General features: G+C 35.9%; 1 protein-coding gene across 4 annotated transcripts; it reads right to left on the bottom strand.

Annotated features, from left to right (window-relative positions):
- Positions 1-632: 632 nt before the first annotated feature.
- LOC139136591 (uncharacterized) lies at positions 633-25,893 on the bottom strand. 4 transcript variants are annotated; one of them, XM_070704350.1, is made up of 8 exons: positions 25,687-25,893; positions 21,149-21,277; positions 20,047-20,244; positions 18,177-18,276; positions 14,181-14,341; positions 2,916-2,963; positions 1,803-2,045; positions 633-971 (listed from the first exon to the last, which is right to left on the bottom strand). In XM_070704350.1, the coding sequence occupies exons 1-8, from the start codon at positions 25,822-25,824 to the stop codon at positions 927-929; spliced, it is 1,062 nt and encodes a 353-aa protein (XP_070560451.1). In that variant the 5' UTR covers positions 25,825-25,893; the 3' UTR covers positions 633-926. The 4 variants fall into 4 exon arrangements, with proteins under 4 accessions (XP_070560451.1, XP_070560452.1, XP_070560453.1 ...); XM_070704351.1 differs by having other exon boundaries at positions 25,677-25,890; XM_070704352.1 differs by lacking the exon at positions 21,149-21,277.
- Between the last annotated feature and the right edge of the window lie 376 nt (positions 25,894-26,269).

The following is a 26,269-nucleotide window of genomic DNA, read 5'->3' as shown; positions in this document are numbered from 1 at the left end:
TGAAAACATTCAGTATGTGCTCTAAATAATTGCTCGTTAATGCTAAAATTGAAAGTACTCCTAACTACTGGTTGTTCATGGTTAATGTATGGGCAGCTATCTCTGAGGTAGTCCCTGATGACACATCCTGGATACCCACATGACATCAAATGCCATTTATGAGAAGTTTTGAAATCAGAGAATACAGCAAATGCACGGTCAGTTCAAAATGTTGTAACATAGGGATAACATTGACTGACCTTTCAATGATAACAACAAAGTAATTTAACACAGAGCAATGGAATGTGAAGAAAATGCCACATCAATGTCTGAAGTGTTCAATAAATTTGAAATGCAGTCATACATTTCCTACTATTCACTGTAAATGCTGAGACCAGTCATTTTGTAAATTATGACTGCTACTTTATTGTTCAGACTTTCTCATTGGCTATAAAAGGAGAAGAATTTAGAAATTGGCAGATGCTGCAATCTTTATCATGCAGGCTTTCGTTTACTTTATTGATGGCAACAGACATATCACAACCTTGACAAATTGTTGATGAATTATATTGACCACATTTTTACATTATTATTATATATATATATATATATATATATATATATATATATAAATGTGATATATATATACATTTTTACATTATTATATATAATCCCATGGTATTTTTCTCTGTTTGACGTCATCGTATACGAGTGTTTTTCCTGGAGCCGTACAACTTCGAGCGGTACCATTGCAGGAAAAAAGTTCCGGTGGATGACGTACAACAGCAGTAATACGGATTTCTTATCTGTGCTAGTGTACGTCACACAGGTGGAGATACGGGCCAGTTCATGTGATAACAGTAATAACTACACTGTTTCCTTGCATACTTTGCAGTCACTTCCAGTATTAATGTTTCCTACACTTCCAGTATATTTTGTTACTTATCTTATATTGGAATATTGTATTCTGCAGACTGTGACTTGCTTTGTCTCTGAAATATCAATATGAAAGCTTAATTACATCAAATACAAATAAAGATAATCTGAACAGGCACTGTGTCAAATGTTTCCATTTCAGAAGAACTCCATATTTGAGAAAAAGGAGATTCAAATGGTCAAATGAGTAGGAAAGAGGTTGATACCTGTAAATCTTGTGTAGATTATGTTTATTCAACTTTCATTTTCTCAAATCTTTCTTTGAATAAAATCATCATTTTATACAATATAGAGGTTTAAGAGAAAAGTATTCTGTTTCGCTAGTCAGTTTTTTGCTTCACTATAAAGTATTTGGTTTCTCAATTTTTCTGCAGCACATGTGTTAGTTTTTGGAAAAAGTAAAGTTCTCTGTCTCAAGCTAAGAGATGACAATAGAGAATTAGGGAGCAAATGATGGCGGTGGGTTATTATTACCCAGTAAAGTGATCATTCAATATAGAGGTTAATACATACATACAGTATCTTTAAATATTGGTTCAGATCAGAATTGCTTGGCTTCACTGAAACATACTGTTTTCTTTTATTAACCCTTTGAGCGCTGCAATTTTCTCCCACCAATTTAGGGCAAAAGTTAGGGCAAAATTTTACTAATTTTTATGAATTGTTCTTTAACTTTTGGACATTTTTGGACCAAATGAACATCACAGTTCATTGGCTACAGTTTTTTTTCTCAAATTTTGCCAAAAATCTGAGAAAATTGACTGGCATTTACTTTATAAAGGAGACAAAAGTAGACTCTTGCAGTCAAAGAGTTAAAGATTTCTCCATGGTACATAGAACACCTCATAGTATGAAACAGCTTTGAATTTGTTTGATTTTTAACTCACCTCTGTGGATTCAGAATGATCACCATCATGTCTTCGTCTATCAGGATCCTTGAGCCGACCTAGTCCTTTTCCGTCTTTGGATTCATTTGGTCTGACCCTTGACCTCTTAGCTTTCTTCCTCTTGATTTCATGATGGTCATTTTCAACATAATTTATTTCGTATTTGACAGTTTTTTCTTCATCTCTTTGCTGTCTCTTTGCCATGTTTTCTGTCCAAGTTTTATTGATTTGCTGACAGAGTTCCTGGAATGGATCAAGGAAAGTATTTATACATCTTGTCAGGAATTGGTTTATCATTCCGAAGATACAATTTTTGACTCTATATTGAGGGAATAGAGGGCATCATATTGACTATTATAATTTATATGGGCAACGGCAAGAGGAAAGCCAAAACATGATGAGAGAAGCCAAGCGTGTTGCTTTTGCTTTCCTTTTGCACAAGCCCTTAAAAAGAACATTGATGGTCAGCGTGTAGCTCTTTATTCCTGTTATAACATCAGCAAACATTAGAAAATCCAAAATGATCAAGATATCATGTAGCATGCAATATGAAAGGGGAATGAGCTTGATCACCACCATACTAACTGTGCACCTGTGATAGCTGTCCTACAAGTCCAATGCTAGAGACATAGAAAAGACATCACGGGACCAGCCAGGGCACAGCCCTGAGTCATGACAACGTCAAGCCCTTGTTCATTGCAAATGAAACTGAATGGCTGAAAATGACAAATGCAAGCTCTGAAAAGATAATGGTACAGAACATCCATCTCAGATGAGCCAGAGACAGAGACACACCTACTCAGGTGAGAAATTCTATCTTTGCCCATAGGAGTGTAGGAGACCATCCATCACATATGAAGGATGAAATACTGTCAAATCATGAATTCTCTCAAACAGCAATTTTAGTCAATACTTTTCCTATAAGAGACATTCATAGGTTAATTGACACAGGCATGGCTTTTTCAACTAATGTCTGACTTTCATACTAGAGAGCATAACATGCCAAATTAAGATAATTTCTTGTCATGTACTCTTTAAGAAACAAAGGGTTCAAAGCATTAAAGGAAAATCACTATACGGGACAGTACAGTCTCAGAAATTACAAATGCTTACCTGGTACTTCTGATTTGCTGCTTTCATTTCTTTTTGTGAAGCTCTATACTGCAAGGTATCAGTAAATTATACAAAGATTAATGATAAAAGATTAGTCAATCAATATTGGGAAAGTGTCATTAACACAAAACAGCTAGTACTAACTAATACTTGTCTATAACATATAACATTCCAGTGTTTCAACTTGCTTATCCCCATTACATGCTTTTTTGCATTACTAATTGACAATTGCATATTTTGTTTCAATTTTCACCTGAAAGATTACCCTTGACATACTTGCTTCAATTACTGATATACACATGATTTAAGGGGGCGCTGCACCCACACAGCGTATTTTGCTCAAAAATCTTTTTTTTTGCAAATATTATTCAATTTTATTAATTTGTTACTTCGAACATTAAAATATTGGATAGGTTCACCTTATAGCTTGTAAAGCAGTCGAAAGTTGCGTGATAAAGAAGTGTCAATTACGTAAATGTATGCAAAGCACCTGATTTCCTGGCTTATATTTCCTCCCAAGTTTGAAATTCCAAAGAATTTAACCCAAATCTGGCTTGGTCAAATTTTCTAAAATTTTCACATTATGTTCTTTAAATGCTATTTAACAAAGAGACTATTTTGTCTGGAAATAAAGTTCTTACATTTTGAATAACAGGCATTTTGATTTGCTAATCAATGACACACAACATCTCACATGAATGTGTGCATTTCTATCTACACAAACTGGTGATAGTCTAATGACCTTGAGACATATTTCATCTCAGGGCATTGGTGGACAGCATACTAGTAATAGAAATGACAATGTTAACCAAATCCTTCATCTCATGGTAAAGTACACTGCCAGATGGTATATAGTTATGTATATTATGGAGTTTTCTGGTGATCAGTATATGCTCACAAAACCTGAATCTAGAACAATATTGATCAACCATCACACATGCATCATTTTGTACATAAAGCATAAGAGTCAGAACAAGACAATGCAGTTACTTGACTTTCGAGCAGGACACCATGAATGTTAAAATACACTAAAATGCACATAATACGAACGAATCAACTCGTTCAGCATCAATAAGTATCTTCATTGAAAGTTTAGCATCATCTGCTCAAAACCTAGTCAGTTTTGGAAAAGTGTAAAAATAAATTTTGCGTATAGTTTATCATTTTACTGTTTTTAATTTCAAGTTTAAAGGTTCATTCAACTTATCTTTTCCCCTCAAAGCAAACTTAACTATTTAATGCGGCATACAGGTCATTGTATATGCAGGCGCTTAGTTGGATGTAATGAGAGATACCATAGCAGGAGAACATGGACGACTGTTGTGAATGATAGTAGCAATGTGATGAAATGCAAAAATACCTTTAATGCTATTGTGATACCAAATGACAAGTGAGCCACTGCAACCAGACATGCTAGGCAGGTAATGCAGATCATATCAAACAATTTTGCATCTTTGACATCTGTATAAACTGATGCTGTAGCATTCTGGACAACCATTATGCACTGAAATGTCATGCAGAAGAGGATGTATTTGTCCTGTAATGAAAATAGTCACATTGTTTTCATTACTTTGATTTGAAGGAGAAAATGATGAGTCTGTTCAAATAAATTTTATAAAACAACAACTGTAATTCACACCAAAGTTTTCATGACAAGACAACAGAAGCAGCAAGCAAATAATTTTTGCTTTTTTTAACAGAACAGTAAATTCCTATTTTTATTAAAACTGAAATTTAACACTAAGCTGCTGCTAGAAAATACTTTTGGATAGAAACAAATCATGTTGCTTCAAATAACTGTTTTCTCTGTGTGGAGAAACAATTTGAACACAATGACTGATTAAATTTTAAGGAAAAGCTGTGATGGTAAAATGACTGTGGCAGAGTCGGAAGCATTTCTATACATACACATTTTAAAATGAAGCATTGACTCGACAAACAGCTCTTTCATTGTGCATGCAAGAATATTTACAATGCTTTTGTTTTTGCTTTTCAGTTGCAATATTGATGATATTGTTTTTTTTACTGTCGAATCTAATAATTTTTTCTAGAATTATTAATAACTTTTTATCTGTTTTTTATTCTATTTATGTCTCGATGTTTACTTTTATTAGTACTTTGTGCCCTGTGGGCACAAGGTACTAATGTGATGGCGCGGCCCAATACGGCCAACATAGTGGGCCGTATGCTGTGGACGCAGGTATCTCAGAAACGCTTCAGTAACTTTTTCTGAAATTTGGTCTGGTGGTCACTTGGGCATGTATCTCAAACGGTCTTTTTTCTTTTTTTGATTGAATCATTTTAAAGTCACTTTTTTAGCTTTTTTCTGAAAACCACTATTTTCACTTTTTCCTCAAAACCACTGATTTGATTATTGTGATGTTTGGCATGGGTGTTCGTATAGTTGAAATACCGTCAGAAATGTTCAAAATTTGGTGTTACATGCCTTACATTATTTTTAAACAATATTTTTATCCATTTTATTTTATATTTACTTGATTTTGCCTCACTTTCGCTAAAGCTATCGTCTGCGCATGCGCACAACTGTAGGACAAAATCTGAGTTGACGAATCGAAACGGACGCCATCTTGTTTCTCGGTTTGGGCACATTTTTTACATTGTGAATGTTTCACTGTGTTTTTCAACATGTTCTATAGTTATGGAGTTGACAGTGATGCACTTTTGCAGCTGTCATGTATTTTTTGGTACGAAAGGCGCCTTTGATCGACTGAAGAATGATGGCCTCCGTAGGCGATAAACACCGGTACTGGCAGGCATATCATGCAGTTCTACCATGGAGGTACTACCTCCATGGTTCTACTGAGGAAGTAATCCACTGGCCCTTATAGGTCAGGGGCTCACTTAAGGGAGAACCACTTGATTTCTGGGGGGTATGGAGGATTTCGAGGAAAAAAAATTGTCACCAGGTGAAATAAAAGAAAAAAATAAGCCTGTAATGGCATGAGAAAAAAATATTCTCATAACAGACAGAAATAAAAAAGGAATTGTCACAATGCTGTTGAAATGAGCAAAATTTTGGAAACTTCATTCCACTGCGGGACGAACGTATGCCTGAATGTTTCGTATTCCGCGAAGCATATATTCTACCTGAGAGCGCTTTCGGCCGGTTGCTAGTGACGACAGCGAACATTGTATCAATTTATTTTCAATAGAATATCGATCGAAATCTGCTGGCGTACGGGCTCATGTGTCGAGGTCAAATCATTAATATGTCCACATAACCCGTATATATTGACTTAGATAGCATAAAATCAACGTATCCGTTGGTTTCTTGTACTTAGATTGAATCGTCGACACTTTTTTACAGTTTTGGCGATGCGTGTACATTTTGGCGCTCTTTGCAAGTTTGGCGCCATTGTGAGCTGGGAATGACCTGCGAGTGAGCACGACAACAATGTATCAATTTCCGATAAAAGGATATCGATCGATAACGTTCACTGCACGATTACAGTGGGGAGTCTGCGCCCGTTCGCCTCCGTTCTGTGTTATTTTTCAAATTTACTGGAATTTTCATCGTTGATTTTCGCCAAAATTGGTATAAATTACACAACATGACATGCATTTGGTCTGTAGATCTTACGAGAGGCATACTGATAAAAATGCGTCAATTTAAGGCCCGTGTTCTGCATATGTACACGCCGTCAGCTCGCCAAATCATTGACGGCAACAGTATATTTCAGTGATCGGAATAAATAAAATTCAAATAAAACAATTTTCATGAAGAAATTCAAAAATCTAAAACGATAGGAATTTTGTATATTAATCAAAGGATCACCATGTCAATTTTCATCATTATTCGTTCAAAATTGAGGAATTTGAACCGACGAGAAGTGTGCAATCTGTTCGGTATATTACACGCCATTGTTTTCTACGGGAAATCAAGCTTATTCGCCGCGTCGTAAAATGAAAAATATATCTGAAAAAACCCATTGGTTTAACTTTTTCATTTCGCTGTAATTTCTTACGATATTTGAAATAGCACATCTCATGAAGGTTAACTAAAACTCTATCGTTTTACTTTTTTGAGTTTCCCTCTTATTTTTATGAAATGACGAGTTAACGATCGTTTGGCTGTTGACTGTGTTTTCACCTATTTTTGCATGTGAATAATTATCGCATATGTATTTTCATAATTCCTTCATGAAATTATTGCCAAATATCATAATGGAAAGGTCAACATATGAGGAAATTGAATCTGCAACTCTTCCATCAATATTAAGCTGTGCAGCGTGGAAATTTGGCGAAATTTAATACATAGCGTCAAAGGCGGATTTGACTCACTGTACGCGTACACGACGCGTGTGCGGCGAAAAAGTGACACGCTAATATGAAACAAAATGGGGGGCCTTTGGCCCCGCAGTGTTCTCATGTATTCTTTGCTGGCATGCTGCCAAAGGCACGCAAATGTTTTTACCACAAGTAATTCTTATGTGTTTTTTTTCCAGCACTTATGATATAAGCATTCACTACTGTACACCTCGGTGCACTTGATGTTTTCCTTCCCTTTTCTGACCCAAGAAATCATGTTTCAGGATTTCTGCTGCAATATCTCAGTGGTATAGGCAATATCTAGATGGGACTATTTGACTTCTCTAAATCGTGAAAATTTAAAACACAAGATAGGAGTCAATAAACTAGTGTTAAAACCAATACATTATTCTCTCAATATAAATATGTTAGAAAGATTACAAGTTGACAATGAAAATTGAGGAACAACAAATATAATGAAATACAATGTGTGAGCCTTGTTTCTCTGACCACAAAAGATAACATCTCCCTGAGAACTTAAAAGGAATTGACTGTTTTAAAGAAAAGCAGGTATAGTACTGATCACAGTTGATTTGCCAAAAAAGTGTTCTATAATTTAAAGTTGTATATATAATAGACTTTCCATTTTGTTTGTCATTTGTTGGAATGTAAAATGAATAAATAAAAACATCCTGTGATATGTGAAACACTGGCTTAAATTTGAAAAATTGCACTGCTACTCCATTTGAAAAAAAAAATTGATGCAGGTCTGACTGTAGAAATAAAAAAATGCTGTCTCTCTTACAAAAAAAAGTTCCCATACCCACTTCCTGCATACCCCCCCCCCCCCGAAATCAAATGGGTCTCCCCTTAATATGCGCATGCGCACATAACAAGTTAGCGTTGTTTTTCAAGGCCTGCCATCATGTTTCTCGGTCAGTTGCGGATTTTGACGTTTTAAAGGTTTTAGCGTATATTTGATTGCTGTCATGTATTTTTTGGCACGAACGCTCCTTCGATAGACTGAAGAATGATGGCTCCGTACTCCCCAGTACCGGCGAATCCATTGCTTTTAATAGCGAGGCAATCCCACCGGCGGCCCGTACTAATAGCTGGGTGAGAGCGAGGGAATGCTCTGTCCTTCTACCTCCGGCCTCCATGTCATAACAAACTAGCGTCTTTTTATGTTGATATACTGTCCTTTCGACACAGCGATAACTTTTAGTTTTCTGTTGCTTATTTTGGGTAATTTCGACAGTTGTGCATTGATTTTGACATCATCTTTTACTTAATAACCGTCGATGTCGGCAACTCTAGCCCTGCGTACGATGCTGTGTGTTAGGAACGCACACAGGGAATGCATTGCGCACACTGCGTACGTACGCAGGGCTAGCGAGAGAGTTGCCGACATCGACGGTTATTTACGAAAAGTGAATAAAAGACTGGCATTTTTGGAAGCGATCGAGTAGCTGAGGTGGGCAGGATACGACTTGGGCCCAAGAACGCTGAATTTCGGCAGTAATTTGGCTTTTTACGTCAAGTCCCAAAGTGGATTTGAAGTCACCGACCCTACGTACGGGTCTTTGCAGGGCTGTGGTGAGCAGGGCGCGGGCGAATAGCTGTAGCGGAACACACAGCATCGTACGCAGGGCTAAATCCGACATGGTTAATTTGGCATGATCATCAGATCATACATGATCCGAGATTGCACTTTAGCAAGGTCACGATAACTAATGTTGTTTGTTTTCACTGTCGTTTAATACCTGTATTTCCACTAAAAGACCATTAGAATTTCCTCCTGGCTACTTTGAAATCGTGCACTGGCATGCATGTAGTTGTCAACATCACTATGCTTTAATGTACAGTAGACTCTCATACTATGAATATATCGACTGTCACTGCATCTGTGCAAATCACTCCATATCATATCAAAAAATGTAGTATTGCGACGTTTGAGCTGCCAGAAGCCAGAATTTACAGTTTACGAGAAAGTTATCTTACATGTAAAACTCAGTTCTACTATGAACAAAATGCAAGCTATGTTGTATAACTATCGTGAATAGCATAATATTTTGTACCTATCACCGTGTCAGAAAATCAGAAGGAAACAACCAGTCAGACAAACTGTGGTCAGGATGATACTGTCCGATTTTAATATTGGCTCTCGCACACACCAGATACTCATGACTGTAAAACAACATTTCCATATAATTGTATATTCAGTTTTTATATTTAGTTTGCTTTTCACCATATTGTATGTCCTTCCCTGCACTACATAATTCAAAATTAAATATTGTTTTTGGCCTATACATACTTGAGGGTAAGCTTATTTAGTCTCATACATTAAAGATGCACTGTTGACCTACAGAGTCCAAACTTTTTATCATTGTATTGTAGATAGGTGTACACTCCAAATACTAAGTACAAGTGTGGTGAGTGTAACAAGCAAATGTTTTTTAGTCAATGGTTCATATCAAGGTTGTTGATACTTAGAATCCACACTTGAACTTATGCTGGACCGGTAACCAACCAGTTCAAATAACTTTCATTTATGTCAAAACAATTTGACTTTTTGCCAAATTTCACATTTATGGCAATTAATAAACAGTAAGGAGGTACAAAGGACGTCGGTGCCCCCGGGCCCCATGTTTACTTTATCTGATTTCTTGGATTTTAACTTTTTGTAACCATTTTAATTCACAGATGACAGTGTTTTGCCACTCAGCCAAGCACTAGGTTACCATCCTGGCAAGTAAGACAAAACTGGTGGTAGGGGACCGTACAACAGGATGAAATGGACCCTTATGCAATGAGATAGCAGACAAAAAATTGCCATTGTTCGTTACCTATGCAGTGACTGTAATTCTGTGATCTTTGAAATGAAAGCAGCATTTAGACTCTCAATGTTGTTTGATTTTTTGAACACTTACACAAGAGATACTATAAAAACTTGAAGCAGAGTCTTCTATTAGGAAATCTGTTCAGCCATTGCAACCCTTGAGGACGCGTCTGAAAAGCATCTATTTTCTGATCTCATAATCTCAATCAGGTAATGGTGAAAGACAGGTGAAGTCTGTTCAGGCCCCCTATCTGATTATTGTTATGCAAATTATCTGTGGTCTTGATTTGTCAACATAAATTATTTTTCCTATACATGTACCCTACTTTTTCAGGACTTTGTGCTCTCTGTATTTGTTGCCTTCTTTTGTTTTTCATTGTGACTGAATAAATTTGAAAACTTTGCAGATATCTGATTTAAAACTATTCAATGATACCACAACAAGAACTATTCAATGATACCACACCAAGAATTAAAGGGACATTATCGCTATCTTTTGACCCTTTTTACACCAATATTGTTGCAAACAAGCAGTTGCTGATGTTGTTCGATTTATTGAAAGATGTCTAAAATGGTCGACCATAAACAACTTCCATTCAAATTTGCCTACACTGTGTAGAAAAACCTCAGGTCAGGGGTTAACAGTAGCCCACCTAAAACCTGTGACCCCAGGTTTTTCTACACAGTGTAGGCAAGATGGGATGGAAGTTGTCTATGGTCTACCATTTTTTAGACATCTTTCAATAAGTCGAACAACATCAGCACTTGTTCGTTTGCAACAATATTGGTGAAAAAAGAGTCAAAGATAGCAATAATGTCCCTTTAATACCTGACCATATTGAGATATTATATGAACACCAAGATGCACATACCAGAATGGTTAGGTAGGATATCGTTGGTAAACTCTGTGACACGACAAATTTGAATGCAACTGATGTCAACAGCAAAGTGAGGTAACGCTGAGTCTATCTGCAGGTTCAAATGGATCCACCGAAAATGATGCAAACGTCATACACATGATAAGGAACTGTATAGGAAAGCATATTAAGTTATGTTATTTCTTTAAATTTTTACAAAATAATTCTCATTGAACAAACAATAATATATAACATAGCCAAATATGGGACTATGTGCCCGAGGGTAGGTGACCATTTGCCCGACGTAAGGAGGGCAAATTGTCTCCTGCCCCGAGGGTACATAGTCCCTTGTTTGGGCTATAATGTTTTTATTACATGCCTCTCTTACACAGTTTTCACTCAAAATATTTAGATTTATTGGCAAATGATAATCCAATGCTTTATTTCCATCTTAGACGAAAATCCGTTAACAATGGAACGATTTTCATCATTGAATTGCGCAATGATATATTTAGACTACTGTTATGCTGTTCGTCAATTTTTTCCTGCAAAATTTTCCAAAACCGGACTTCCTGTGCACAACATGAAATTTCGATATTTTTGCATAAAAAAGTTGTCAAGTTGAAAATATTTCCGGTTCACTTTCAGTCCAATGATGACTATGCGGCCCGTGACATCATCAACGAGTTACCATTGAATCCTATGGAGCGCGCGACGTTTGATATACGAGGCATGTAATAAAAATGTATATGACCATGTGTTGTCCTTCCAAAGAGGGACACTGGAGATAATATGAAAAATGTAAATGACCATGTGTTGTCCTTCCAAAGAGGGACACTGAGATAATATGTGAAATGTAGATGACCATGTGTTGTCCTTCCAAAGAGGGACACTGAGATAATATGTGAAATGTAGATGACCATGTGTTGTCCTTCCAAAGAGGGACACTGAGATAATATGTGAAATGTAGATGACCATGTGTAGTCCTTCCGAAGAGGGACACTGAGATAATATGTGAAATGTAGATGACCATGTGTTGTCCTTCCGAAGAGGGACACTGAGATAATATGTAAATGTAGATGACCATGTGTTGTCCTTCCAAAGAGGGACACTGAGATAATATGTGAAATGTAGATGACATTGTGTGTCCTTCCGAAGAGGGACACTGAGATAATATGAAAAATGTAAATGACCATGTGTTGTCCTTCCAAGAGGGACACTGAGATAATATGTGAAATGTAAATGACCATGTGTTGTCCTTCCGAAGAGGGACACTGAGATAATATGAAAAATGTAAATGACCATGTGCTGTCCTTCCAAAGAGGGACACTGAGATAATATGTGAAATGTAGATGACCATGTGTTGTCCTTCCGAGAGGGACACTGAGATAATATGTGAAATGTAGATGACCTGTGTAGTCCTCCGAAGAGGGACACTGAGATAATATATGAAATGTATATGACCATGCATAATCCTTCCTAAGATGGACACTGAGATAATATGTGAAATGTAGATGACATTGTGTTGTCCTTCCGAAGATGGACAGTGAGATAATATGTGAAATGCATAGTCCTTCCACGGAGGGACAGCGAGATATGTGAGATGTGGAAATGTGTTCCATGAAAGGAATGACCGATACAAACCAAATTTCATAAGAACTTTTACTTATTATTATTTATTTAAGCTTATTATTTAAGCTTTTACTTATTTCTATACTGTTCAGTTATCTCAGTTCCATGCCTACACTTAAATACACTTTTATAAACCAAACATTTCTCTAGACTGAACAATTCTTCCAATAGCCAGTGGTGTTTGGTATTGTCATGTTTTACTGTTTCCTCTTGAAGATGCAGTTTGAACACATAATTGTTATAAAAGTAACAGTTTGGTAGGTCTTAAGATTGAAATTTACTGAATCGTCATTCTGAGTAAATCTTAGCAAAGAAGAGCAAACACAAATTAACCCTTTGAGTGCCAAAGTCAATTTTTGCCACCTTTATAAAATACAACCCAGTCGATTTTTTTCATATTTTTGCCAAAATTTTTATATAGAAACTGTAGCCTATGAAATGTGATGTCCATTTTGTCCAAATTTAGCAAAAAAGTTACAGATAGTTTATATATATCGCAAATGTAACACAGTTCTCACCATGTCTTGACCAACCAGATCGCTGTATTTGTGCCATCAATATACTGGTATGATATAATTTGGAATGAATATGAGGGTGCTCTTGCCATATCCCCATCCCTATAGTCTTTGATAAAATATATTTATATATATTTAAAGCTCTGTAAGCTGTATCTTTTGGCTATCTTTTAGAACTTTTGTTTTGTGGTTTCCCTACACTTTCTGCATTGAATCCCTAAATTGTAATTTACTGCGAAGTATTTATCATATCAACACAACCTATATGAGTATAATCTACATTGTAATTGTTGAAAATTGTATTCAAGTCCGGACTAGAATTCATTTGTAAACAATAAACAATGATCACTTGATCACTACACTCATACAAGCTCTGTCGACAAAAGAATATTCAAAATTTAAACATGACAAATGGATTAGGGTCAGAAAGGGTAGTTGATGTACAGAAGCAGAATACTGAAAAACTTACCACAAGTTACAGCTTATGTCCCTTTAATATATAGAATGCTGTCCACGCCTGATTCTCTGTAATCAGGTCAATAATTACCATTGATAACAACTGGCTTGGACCATACCATGTGGTGAAATGGTTATGGATTACCTGGTAATCTTTCCAATTGGATATGGATGACATAGCATGACAAATAATGACAGTAGATGATCATTTGGTTATTCACATCAAACTCAGTGGTACACACAGACATACATACCTTTGTATGGTCATATTGGCACCACAAAGGGTATCTATAGGTCCAAATAATTTAAATGATAAAATAATGTAAATTTATTGCTCTTAAAAAAGTAAAGGGACAAAGTCGCGCATTTTTTCATGAATTTTGTTTGACACGAGATACTACTGATATTATTTGACATGTTGAACGATACTGAATGAATGGATGACCATGCATATATTCAATCCCAATTTTAGACAAATTAAATGAAACCATGGCGAAATGAATTAATGGTCATGACCATTAATTCATTTTCGCGATGGTTTCATGTATCGTGTCTAAAACCGGGGTCAAATATGTGCATGGTCACCCATTCAATCAGTATCTTTCAACATGTCAAACAATATAAGTAGTATCTCGTATCAAACAAAATAAATGAAAAAATGGGTGATTTTGTCCCTTTAAAATGAAATTCTAGTTACCATGATCAAAGCAACATTCCAAAGATAGAAACCAACTCTCCTCTGTACATATGCTGTGATATGATACATGGGATATTTGCGGTGGGAGCCAGTCAATTCTCTATCTTCATCATCTACTGCTTGGCTTATTACATGCTTGTGCAGGTCCCACTCTTGTGCCCCTGTAATCAATTGCATTACAATGTCATCCACATTGTGACAGTTCATGATAATTCAGTTTCTCTACAGCGGACAAAAGAACTCCATTGTGCCAGTGATTTTGTAAAAATTTTCGTAAATGACTTGGAACTTGGAACCAAGATGACAATCCTTGGAACCATGATAGCAATCCCCTGTCCAATCACACGTGAATACATTGAAATGTACATATATCAATCAATTTGGAAACTTCAAACAGTAATTAGACAACTTTATTATCCTGAAAGTGATCTTTCAGTGCTTTGAGTTCCAATATAGGAAAAAAACTGCAAGACTGTCCGGAGGCGAGAAAGTCACAGACGCGTTATCGCAATTGGTGAGAATCTCTTGTCATTCTCACTGCTTTCGGTGAGAATTTTTGAATTCTCACCGGTGAGCAGTGAGAAATACACTCCTTGGTGAGATAATAGATTCTCACCGGAAATTCTCACCAAGCACTGTGAGAATGGTAATTTTACAGTGAGAATGAACCAGACTCACCATTCATTGGTGAGAATCAGCCAGATTTGTTGTTCACTGATGTGAATCAATCTGGGTAATTCTCTATCAACAAAAGAATATTCGAAATTTCAGCATGACAAATGGATTAGGGTCAGACAGGGTAGAGGTTGGTCGCCACGGACAAGTAACTTTTGGCTTATTGACCTGAAAATTAAGTCAGTGTTCACTGAAAATTCTAAAACTGGACCCGTTGACACAAAGCTTGCTCATGACTTTCACTGCATGCGGTCTTGCCACGATTGCCACTCACGGTCAATCAACAACAAAACATTGAGGAGTACGTTTTAGTAGAAGTCCCATTTTTTGTGGTGATTTTCACCACTGGACTTTATTTTTACATTATTCTAAACGCTCATACAAAGCACAAAAACCGCTGTGTGTTTCTTTTTTTACCATATTGACATATTGTGAGACACCGTAACCTTACAGTCAATGCAATGAACTTTGGTGAACGTACGCTCCGCCAGCTGAACAGTTTTTTCATATGCAATCAGCATACCATATTTAACCGGTGGTATTGTTTGAACTGCATTTTATTGAAAGCAATCATATGATTCTTTTCATCAACTCTTCATGCAATTTTATGAAAAATCTTATGGAAATGTTCACAATGACATATAATATGATTATTTTTTGTTGTTTAAGTCTGTGTTCCCTCACTAGAAAATCGCTCACGTGAATTTGATTTCTAGGTAATTATTTTTTTCACTTGTCCCGTCGGGCAAGTGGCATCGGAGGTTCACTTCATTAGGGAAAGTCTGCATTAACTTGCATGGTACCTGAAACCCGAGTCCTTGCCTGACCAACTCGGGTGACAAACAGAAGACTTTTAATCCCCAAAGGTGTTAATGTCTCATTGTTACGTGTATCTTATCCAGTTGGTGCCATTGTAGTGCTATTGTAGGAAAGGCAGGTCTGTGAAATTGATCCTCTGATAACTAAATAGGGAAGTAGGGTATTCCTAAGTTAATGGAGCTTTCCCTTAATATGCCCGAACGCGACTTTCACTTGCCCCAGGTAATCGGGCAACCCTTAGTGTCTTTCCTTGATATAGGAGTAATAACATCAGTGATAAGATACACATAAATCTATGTGTCTATTTATTTCCCCGGCTTGAACAGTAATATGAACCGTCAATGACGCTGTACCTTCTCTAATGTGTGGCCAGGTCAGGTAATTGGTTGTTGGCATGGAGTTGTTGGTAAATAGTTGATGATGTAGGGGCATAGGTGGGATATGGACCCAAAGAACCCAAAAGATGATTAAATACATCAATCAAAAAAATTCTAAGCTGCAGTATAAACTGCCTAAAGATAGTTCAATGTGGAAAAAAGTTAAACAATTCAGAAATAACAGTCCAAAATAGTAATGACGCACTTCCTTACTGACCTGAGTGCATGTGAAATACACAACCTGGCATCTGTAAATTAAATGTATACCAAGTGATCATTTCAAGTCACTTTTAACTGTTTTCAATGGATTTTCCAAAGAGTCCTGTGGAAATGATGAAAAACGCTTATCTGGTCTTGTGTTTGTATAACCTCATGGCTGATAAAAATAGTATTGAAAAAAAATTGAAAGTGAAGAAATTACTGTTTTTAATAGGCACATGAAATACATGACCGTGTAAAGAATATATGCTAAAGTGTTTAAGAGTAAATTTCTTTTCAAAAAATAATTTAATTTGTGACCAAAGGATTTTTATTCTTTGAGTTTACAAATTCAAACATTGCAATTTGTTCAATCATCTTGTGCAGTGCAAAATTTATAAAATGACTGAAAAACAAAAAGAATTACAGTCTTGGTGATGTTAAATTATGGGTTGACATCACGATAACTTAATCTGTTTGAAGTACTAATATACTATAATTTAAAAAAGAAAAGTTCATGCAGAAACGGTAAAATATATTGTCAGCAATGTAGTGTTAATTTTGCCTTTACATCAAATATGCCTTTGCTGGATACCAAATATATAGGGTGAAATATCAGCCATGTTCAGCAAAATCCACACAACAGCATTGATCCTTTTCTAATTTGATTTGATTTGCTTATGTTATCCTTGTATGACAGTCAGTACAATATGGAACTTGAACACAACACAGTGAATAAGTATGCTGTAAATGAAATGGTGTGGCTGCATCCACATGCAGCAATAGGAGTGCCTTTGTCTCTCACCCCTCACAACCTGTCCCATCTCTGAAAAAATAGTTTGGTCTTATATTTATAATGTCAATAATTTCTGTATTTGTTAAAATGTGCACATCTCAAAAACTTTGATCATAAACATTTTCATTGTTTTTTATAGCTGACCAATCAGTTAACCTGTTTATTTTGAATATTTGCGCATTTTTCCTCAGTATTTGACATTTTCTGAATACCTTCTTATTCAGTTTGTCATTTTCTAAAAGTTTAAATGCTCCATTGTGTGGTCAAGCTTTCCACAAGCATCAAATGTGGTACTTCATATAGGAGGGTCTGCCTCTAGAGGGCGGGCATCATGAACAGTGTTTGTTGGTTAATTCCTCCACGTAAACTTCTGATTGTACTGTAAACATTGAACATGGCCGACGTCCGATTTTCCTGTCTAAAACTTTCACTCATTTTCGTTCATATGACTCTGAAACTCCAGGAAACGATTGGAAAGAAAGGGTTATCTTGAAATATTGAGGTACTCGCCGATATTTTGCAAAATTAAATGAGAAAAAATGCAAGGAAAATGCCGACAGGCTTACACAGTGACAGTTTTCAGACTAGGAGGCATATGATCATCTCTGCAGATTATGCAACAGACCCAGATCACGTGAGGCCATGAGGGGATATCCACGCAACTCAGTACCAAACACTAGCGCTCACAGAGTGAGCAAACACAAAGTGAGTACCCCTAACGTCAGCTCAGTAGTCTGTAATAGATTGTAGTCAACTAAAAAACCTTGGAGAAAGGCTTAACACTGTGGCTATGCCGCTAAGTCCCTTTTGATTTTGTCATAGCTCAAAATCGTTCTCCCACACCTCAACCTGAGCCATGAACACCCCCACCAGTTTATGATATGACCCATCACAATGGCATGACGTCAACGGATCTTGACAGACGGAAGTCTTGACAGACGGAAGTTCTTGACAGCAGCATATTGGTTTTCAACTCTAATACCTTCTCTGTCTATAAATAGACACGAGAAGGTAATAAAATGTTTGGCACAGTAATATGAACAAACAGCAGATGAAAGCCCCATACTAAAAGAGAAACTCTAAAAGGTCCAAGCTACTGTTACCAGTGGATTTCTCATAGTGTAAACTTACCTGTAAATGTATCTATTCGGATGCTATCTTTAATGCTCATATTTTTCTTGAATTGTACATCAGTATCAGGCCAGTCTGACATAATTCTGATGGTTAGGTCCTGCAATTTAATAACCATGTAGTAAATCATAGCCCAATCCTCAGTCTCTCACTCTGATAAGCATATTGTGCCTTAAAGGATCAATAGCTGTAACATTTGGATAATATTTTCATTATATATGTCAAAGAAAACAAGTTTATATTTTTAGTCTTCTGCCAAAAGTCTGTTGAATATTTCCTCAACCTTGCTGATGCAATGTGATGTCTACATTGTGCTATGTTACTGCTGACAATGAATTCATGTCTGGACAACAATTCAATTGTCAATGATAACATATTGGGTAGAACAAGTACATACACACAAAAGTTGTGTTGACAAATTGAACTCTTTGAACACTAGGTTGTTTGGTATGATTTGAGAATAGAACATGAAACTGTATTTCATAAATACAACAAATATTATGGAATGAAGCCACTGAATTACTTATCAAATCCTTCAAGACAAACTTTACTGAGTCAGCATTTTTATTCTACCTACAGTCCCTCTATTCACCAGTCTAGAAACACCTATTGTAAAAGGTGACAATCACCTAGACCGCAAAGCCAATCCGAAACACAAGACGTGGTCACGTGATACTAGTGCGTCGCTAATAATGTGTTTTACCTCTGTGTCAAGACGTTTGTACTGTATGCTTTTCTTGAATCTTCACTGTTTTAGGCACTATAAAGTGTTCTCTAAATAGATCTACCCAAGACACCACGACCCAAATACGTTTGAAAATTGTAAGAAATCCTCCTCTGTTTCTGGCAATTCAAAGTCAAATTCAAAAGCAAATGGGAGGGGAGTTATTGCTATTCTGATTACTTCTTGACTTCAGCAGTTTTGTGATTAAAGATTACATTGTGCATAATTTTACCATCACTGGGTTGGTTGGATACTCTATGCAACCCAAAACAAGACATTAAAAGTTTCTTTGGCATGACATATTGCAAAAAAGAACACTTTTTGATAAAAACAAAGCAACCTAAATATTCTTAAACCCACACTTAATGCAAGTATGGCCACAATTTAAAGTGAGATTAAATAATTGACGAAGCTTTGCAACTTTTGATTTGTACATGTTCCTTCTTGACTAAAAATGAGGGATAATCTTTGAAAAATAATAACGAGCAAAGTGTTTTCATTATATCACTGTTTGAACAAATGTGAACGTAGTTATCAAAGAAAGAACTGTCAAAGCAAATTTGATACCTATTGGGGAAACTACTGGCAAAAAGCACTTTCAAAACCATTTGACAAACACTTGATGAAAGCAATTCTTTGCCAAATATGACAATTCCCCTCATAAGGAATTTTCATAATGCTTTAAACAAATTTTAAAAGGATCATCATCCATTTGAAAAGTTTTGTACGTAAGTCGTTTCTGAGCGGCAGACATGGGAATTAGACAGACATTTAACAATGCAGTTCTTACTAGACTGATAATTCATTGCATCAACAGTTGATGATCCCTATCATACCAATGGGATAACAATTTTACCATTCTGATTCCAAACCAAAAACACTATGGAAATTTGATCACCTTGCTCAACTCATTCCATGGAGACTTGATATGACCATGAAATATCAACTGAATCACAATTTGAATACCAGGCCATTGATAAATGCCCTGCATTGACAGTTGATTGCCTTGATACATCCACAGTACTTACTATTATACTATCAGATTAAAGTATCTTGATAAATTATCACCAATTACCCTGATAAATTCAGTGGCAATGGATCTTGTAGTTATTAGATTAATTTAACATGATATTGACAATAGTTTACCTGACAGTCAAAGGGGAAATCATAGAGTTCCATGGGTTCTTTAAAAGTTGCCTTCAGTCGAAAATTCATGGCAGCATAGGGAATACCATCATCACTGTCTTTGTCTTCATACAAGTGATGTTTAGTTTCCATTTTATCAACAGAAATTGCATTGGTAAACACCAACCTGGGGTGCCATTGTTCTTCCCAAATAACTTCCTGGAAGAAACACATAAATTAAATGATTACTGAAAAATATCACCGTAGATATGGTAATGTCCATATTCTTCGTTGCTTTACCAATCATGCCTTTAAGTGCAAGCTAAACTGAAGCACCACAGACTTCAGAAAGCTCTCATTGACACAAGAAAGAATTACACCGTTGTAAGTTCTGGCATGCACTGAGAAATTTCCTAAAAATTCCTAAATAGACTCAGAGAGAAATACCATCAGTTATACACAGATGGCAAACTTGTCAGTGGAAATACAAAATCAGATTTTCTTTGTATATTTCATTAACTGTGCAATAATATTACATGTAGACATGCATTCTCTGCCTAAACATGAAATTAATTACAGATTGTTTTGATTCAAACTTTCAAATCGAACTTTTGATGGATATTGTTTCTAAATGTTCAACATAAAACTTGTGAGCAACTAAAACAGGCAAAATTCTGACAGTAAAAGTAACAAAACAACAAATACTAAATCACAATGCATGAGACCTAAAACAGTTTAATAAGTAGACAAAATTTGCTACATCCTGTCGTATTTTGTTTTTATTTTTCACTAGTGAAATAAGTAATTTGTTTGAAGTTATTTTCAAATGACATTTTTTTTTTATACAACATCATTCACAGATTCCCACAAATTGAATAACCTTGGTTTCTTCATTTTTCATCGACAGCACTTCTTCAGTGGAGGCAGACAAGCTCTGTTTTCTGAATGTAAACTTTAAATTGTAGTACCAATTATCACATGACACTTACAGACACTTAACTGACTACCTGAATTTGATGTGGTTTTACATGACTGCATAAAAGCATGGCATTGTTTTTCAGAAAAGTGTTGTTTCAAATCATGAAAAGATAAAGTATGTCACATCAATAATTTGTTCTCTTACCTCACGATTTTTGCCAATCAAGGTAGGTTCTTTCCAAATTGCACTTAGCCATATTTCTGTCGTAAATTCCTGCTTTACTGTGTCTATATCACCAACACTTATTATATTACATCGAATAAGTACTGTCACCTGATAATGCAATGATATAAACATAACATTAAAAAAAATAGCGCCAATGGCACTTGATCACAACTGGCACATTGTGAAACTACTCTATCTCTGGGTACACCTGTACATGAAATACTGAATTGGTAGGTGCTGCGGGTTTGGAGTTTGTCAGTAAATGCACACAGAAAACAAAGTCCCGAAGTAGCGAATTCCAGCCATTTTCAAACCACACTGTTTGTCAGTGGGGTAAGCAATATTCGCAAAAATCACATTTCCAGGCTAATAGACTATGTTTTACGAAATCACACGTCCTTATTACAAAATAAAAAGATCTTTGTCTTTAAATCAATGCGCCAGTAAACAGGTCAAGCAGCTAGTTATGTCATCAAGTCTGTAATGTTAAGGGTCATAACAAATGTGAGAAATCTAAAACATTAAATATGTTGTTTTTTATCAATTTTATTACCAAAAGCGCATGAAAATCTCTGATACTTTGAATCAGCCATCCTGCACATTTGTAACATTCATCAAAACCTCATTTCTGTTCCACAACTCATTAAATAGTCCACAATGCAGGATTTGTGTACATTCCAAACTACATATATGAAAGACCCCTAAAATCAATTAGTTAAAGGGGGGTTAGAAATTTCCCAAACTATCTAACCGCTGCTCCGTTTGGCTCCATTTTTCGGAATCGGAACCTTGGAATTAGTCTGAATATCTCTACCAAATATCAATGCAGTCTGTTCAGCGGATTTTGACTTTTTGTCGTTTATGGAAAATGGACACTGTCCACCACTGGTTGAAGCTAACCCTATATCACAACTTCCAGATGTGATAATGACCTATGGTCATTATGTTAAAAATACCGCCAATGGCGCTTGGACATAATGACCGCCTAGTATTATCGGCATTTATCAACAACCACACTCACTGTGAATTAGACAGACCACGAAGTCAATGAGCAACATATAGCTGAAAGACTATTTTTCACATTGTGATTTTAAGCTCATTTTTATGAGAAAAGAGACATGTATATGTATATGGAGAAAAAGCAGAAGACATATTTGTAAATTGTTTGTTAAGTGACAATCATATATGCATCTCTTGAAATTTTGTGGTTATAAGGTATAACAGTAGTGTAAGTATAATGAGGTTAGAGTAAGTTAGTAAAGCTAAGTTGACAGTAATTAAGATTACAAAATTATACACTAAGCTGAGGAAATCTGAATGAAATAAATGTTGAAAAGTAGCAAAGTCATGGTCATCTTTTGTCTAATACCTTGTGTAAGTTCATGAACTTTACATAAATCTTGCTGTAGATTTGTTGCTAATGGGCAATAACTGTGTTTCAGATCATTTCAGAGCAATCCATCCATGACAGGTTTAAATTGTAATATACTTCTATTTAAAGGAGAGAAACTTCTCAAATAATTTTTTTCCCTGTTATTTGCTGTGAGAACACATGGACAGATGCTCAGGACTCTATGCTGGTGCTACCTTGATAACTAACCTACAACTTGTAACGTCATTGTCTAACCTGTTCACCCCCAATTTCCTGTAGACAGGTCCACACTCTCCATTGATAACAATGGGTTTGGGCCATACCATTGTAGTGAAAGACTGTAACATGTGAGGTTGTGGATACTTAATCTCTGGAATGTCAAGTCTGTATATTGACTCAAGAATGTTTACTTAACAAATGCCTAGGGTCATCTCAAAAGTGAGGATCTAAACTATGAAATATGTCTTTTTTAATGCTTTTGATGCCCAAAAGACCATAGAAATCTCTTATACTTGGAATCAGCCATCCTGCATATTTCTAACATTCATCAAAACCTCATTTCTGTTCAACAACTCATAAAACAGTCCACAATGCAGGATTGGTGTACATTCCAAAACTACATATATGAAAGATCCCTAAAATCAATTAGATAAAAAGGGGGGTTAGAATTTCCCAAAACTATCTAACCGGCACTCCGTTTGGCTCCATTTTTCGGAATTGGAACCTTGGAACCAGTGTATGTATCGGTATCAAATATCAACGCAGTCTGTTCAGCAGTTTTTGACTTTTTGTCGTTTACGGAAATGGACGACATCAAACACCGGTTGAAAAACCACCTCTATATCACAACTTCCAGTTGTGATAATTAGTTGTACAGCAAATGTTGTAAGTAAGAATAACAGATCTATCTATTCCTGGATAGAATCTTAACCAGTATATTCAAATACACTATATTTTATTTATTTATTTTACTTCCTCACTGGCATACATAGACAAGACAGAACAGAGAGATTCAAAACAAGTCATCGGTGATGACACAGTCCCCACTTGTTAATGGGTACTTTTATTAATGACAAGTCCTCGGAGAGAAAAGAGTCCTCTTCATTGATTAGGTCACAGTGATTCAAAATACTGCAATACAGATGGAGCTCAATGGCCAAGAATGAGTTCCATGGTGGTAAAAACATAAAACCAATGTAGGCCGCCATCCTAATTACACTTGAAAAGGTCATTAAATGAGTCAATTAGTAATTAATCAACAGGATGTTGCTAAAGACGTTTTTTGCATCCTATCATAACACTGATAGATTATCACCAGTACCATATTCCATTAAGTTTGATGCAGTACTTCCAGACATTCACCCTAAAACCAAAAATTCACAATATAAATGCAAATTAGCAGTAATTTAAATGATACTACTAAGTGTCATTGAATTATATTTACAATGCTATGAGATCAACATCTGTACCAAGTTTCAACAAATTTGATGCAGTATTTGTGGACATATCACTCTAATTAGGAAAATTCATTACATATACAAAAATACCGTCGATGACACTGTAGCTTCTCTAAATTGGTTGTTGGCATATAGTTGATTATGTAGCGCCATGAGGTGGATATGGACCCAAAGACACAAAAGATGATTAAATATATAAATCACAAAAAATTCTAAGTTACAGTATAAACTGCCTAAAGATAGTTCATTGTGGAAAGAAGTTAAATAATTCAGAAATAAGAAATAACAATCCTGAAATTGAAATAGTAATGACGCACTTCCTCTGAAAGAGTAATGAGGCACTTCCCTGCTGACCTGAGTGTATGTGAAATGCACAACCTTGCGTTTTGTAAATTAAATTTATACCAAGTTAACATTTTAAGTCATTATAAACTATTTTTAATGCAATGATGAAAATGATGAAAAATGCTTATTTGGGGTTTGAGTTCGTAACGTACCTGACAGCTAATAATTGTCATAGTGTAGAAAAAAAATTGAAAGTGATGAAATTACTGTTTTAATAGGCATATTTTCCTTGAAATACATGACCCTGTAAAGAATATATGCTGGAAGTGTTGAAAAGTAATTTCTTTTAAGAACTCTGTGATAAAGGATTTTTATTCTTTGAGTTTAACATATTCAAACATTGCAGTTTATTCAATGTTGTGCAGTGCAAAATTTATAAAATGACTGAAAAATACAAATTTTGGAAGAATTACAGTCTTTGTGATGTAAAATACCTATGAAATGTGCAACGCCAAGTGTTATGGCAAACCCCTCTTTCACAACTGAAAATATTTTAGACACGGGTCGACAATATTCACAAAAAAGTTATGTGAATGGTGCAGGGAAATATGCTATTAAAGCAAGATAGAGATCAACACAGTATGGCATACATAGCCCTGGATGCATGTGAAGGTTGCTAGAAAATATAATTTTTACTGCTTGCGCATTGGCGGCTGATTGGCTACTGATAGGAAAAAATATTATGGTATAGCATTGCCAATTTTAGAAATGACCCGGACTGCTGATGCACACTGACACATACTGTATATATTAACTTGATGCACACTGTACACATACTAAATACAAAGCTGTTGTAAACTCAGAAGAGGAAAATACCAAATAGCACTCTCATAAGGTGACAGATATCCTTTATATGATTGATATCGACATAAGATCATGTAAATACTAATTTTGCTTTAGTGCATCAAATTGTCTGGAAATTAACAAGCTGATTATTCAATATGTGTTTAAAGTGTGCATTTCACAGGCTAAATCAAATGTCTCTGCTTGAAATCACTCAAAGCTGTCCTTTGCTATCCCCGGATCTGAGAAGAGTGCGTGATCATCGTGGCCATGGTAACGACGCTATCCTGTTGGTACATGTGCGAGATCATAAGCGGACGATCATATCTGATTGGTCTGTGGCAGATAGTAGGAGGCTGGCTTGGGGTAGGATATTAGACAGGGACAATTTCAAGATGTTTTGTATTTACTGGAAACCAACTGCTGTTAGGTTATAAAATCTATTTGCGCTGCGCGCTGCGGGTGTTGGACAGTCAGTAGGTAAGTCAGCATGCCAATGTCATGATCACAACATACAAACACAGAGACATGACAGTATACATGTACTTGCCGAATAATACCTTTTGGTTGTCCGCTCGCTTCGTGTGCCATACATCACTGTCCGTTTGCTTCGAATTTGCTTCGATTTCTTTCAAACTGTGCTCAATCCGTTGTAAACTATGTAAAGCAATCTCTAAAACCTCCTTCGTATCCATCATGTCATGATTTCAACATACTCTCTTTCGCGGATAGCGGAAATGGCGATGAACGCACTGAATAATCACGAATCCCGGGCGCTATGTATTATGGGATTAGGGCAAAGGTCAAGTGGGTATCAACCGACTCAGGCTTACGTAACTACGGTAAACAATACACAGGCCGGCAACAATAAGCTTAATACGGAAGTTATAATAATAATAATAATAATAATCTTTATTACCCTTAATCATATTAATATTACAATTCAGTAATGAATGTACATCTGAGTTGTGCTGAAGGGTATTAACGGAAACGGAAAATAGCAGATGCTAGTCTAGTCCGTTCCCAAAGCCATTTGATGTTAAAGCAAGAAAAAGAAGAAGAAACAAGAAAACTAAAGTATATCGAGGGTAGTGTAACACGAAAGTAGCTGGATTGCAAAGAAACCTAATTCTAACAAAGTAA

This window comes from Ptychodera flava, chromosome 7 (assembly GCF_041260155.1).
Source record: "Ptychodera flava strain L36383 chromosome 7, AS_Pfla_20210202, whole genome shotgun sequence".
NCBI classification, from domain to species: domain Eukaryota; kingdom Metazoa; phylum Hemichordata; class Enteropneusta; family Ptychoderidae; genus Ptychodera; species Ptychodera flava.
Note: the sequence above shows the minus strand (reverse complement) of the source record. Positions and strands in the feature narration are given on the sequence as shown.

What these genes read in the sequence shown, in the direction of transcription:
- LOC139136591 (XM_070704350.1), bottom strand. Translation starts at nt 25,824, where the DNA reads ATGATGGATACGAAGGAGGTTTTAGAGATTGCTTTACATAGTTTACAA. An exon ending in CCGAATAGATACATTTACAG is followed by an intron (nt 14,342 to 18,176) that starts GTAAGTTTACAC and finishes AATTGATTACAG; the next exon opens with GGGCACAAGAGTGGGACCTG. An exon ending in ATCATTCTGAATCCACAGAG is followed by an intron (nt 972 to 1,802) that starts GTGAGTTAAAAA and finishes TTGATATTTCAG; the next exon opens with AGACAAAGCAAGTCACAGTC.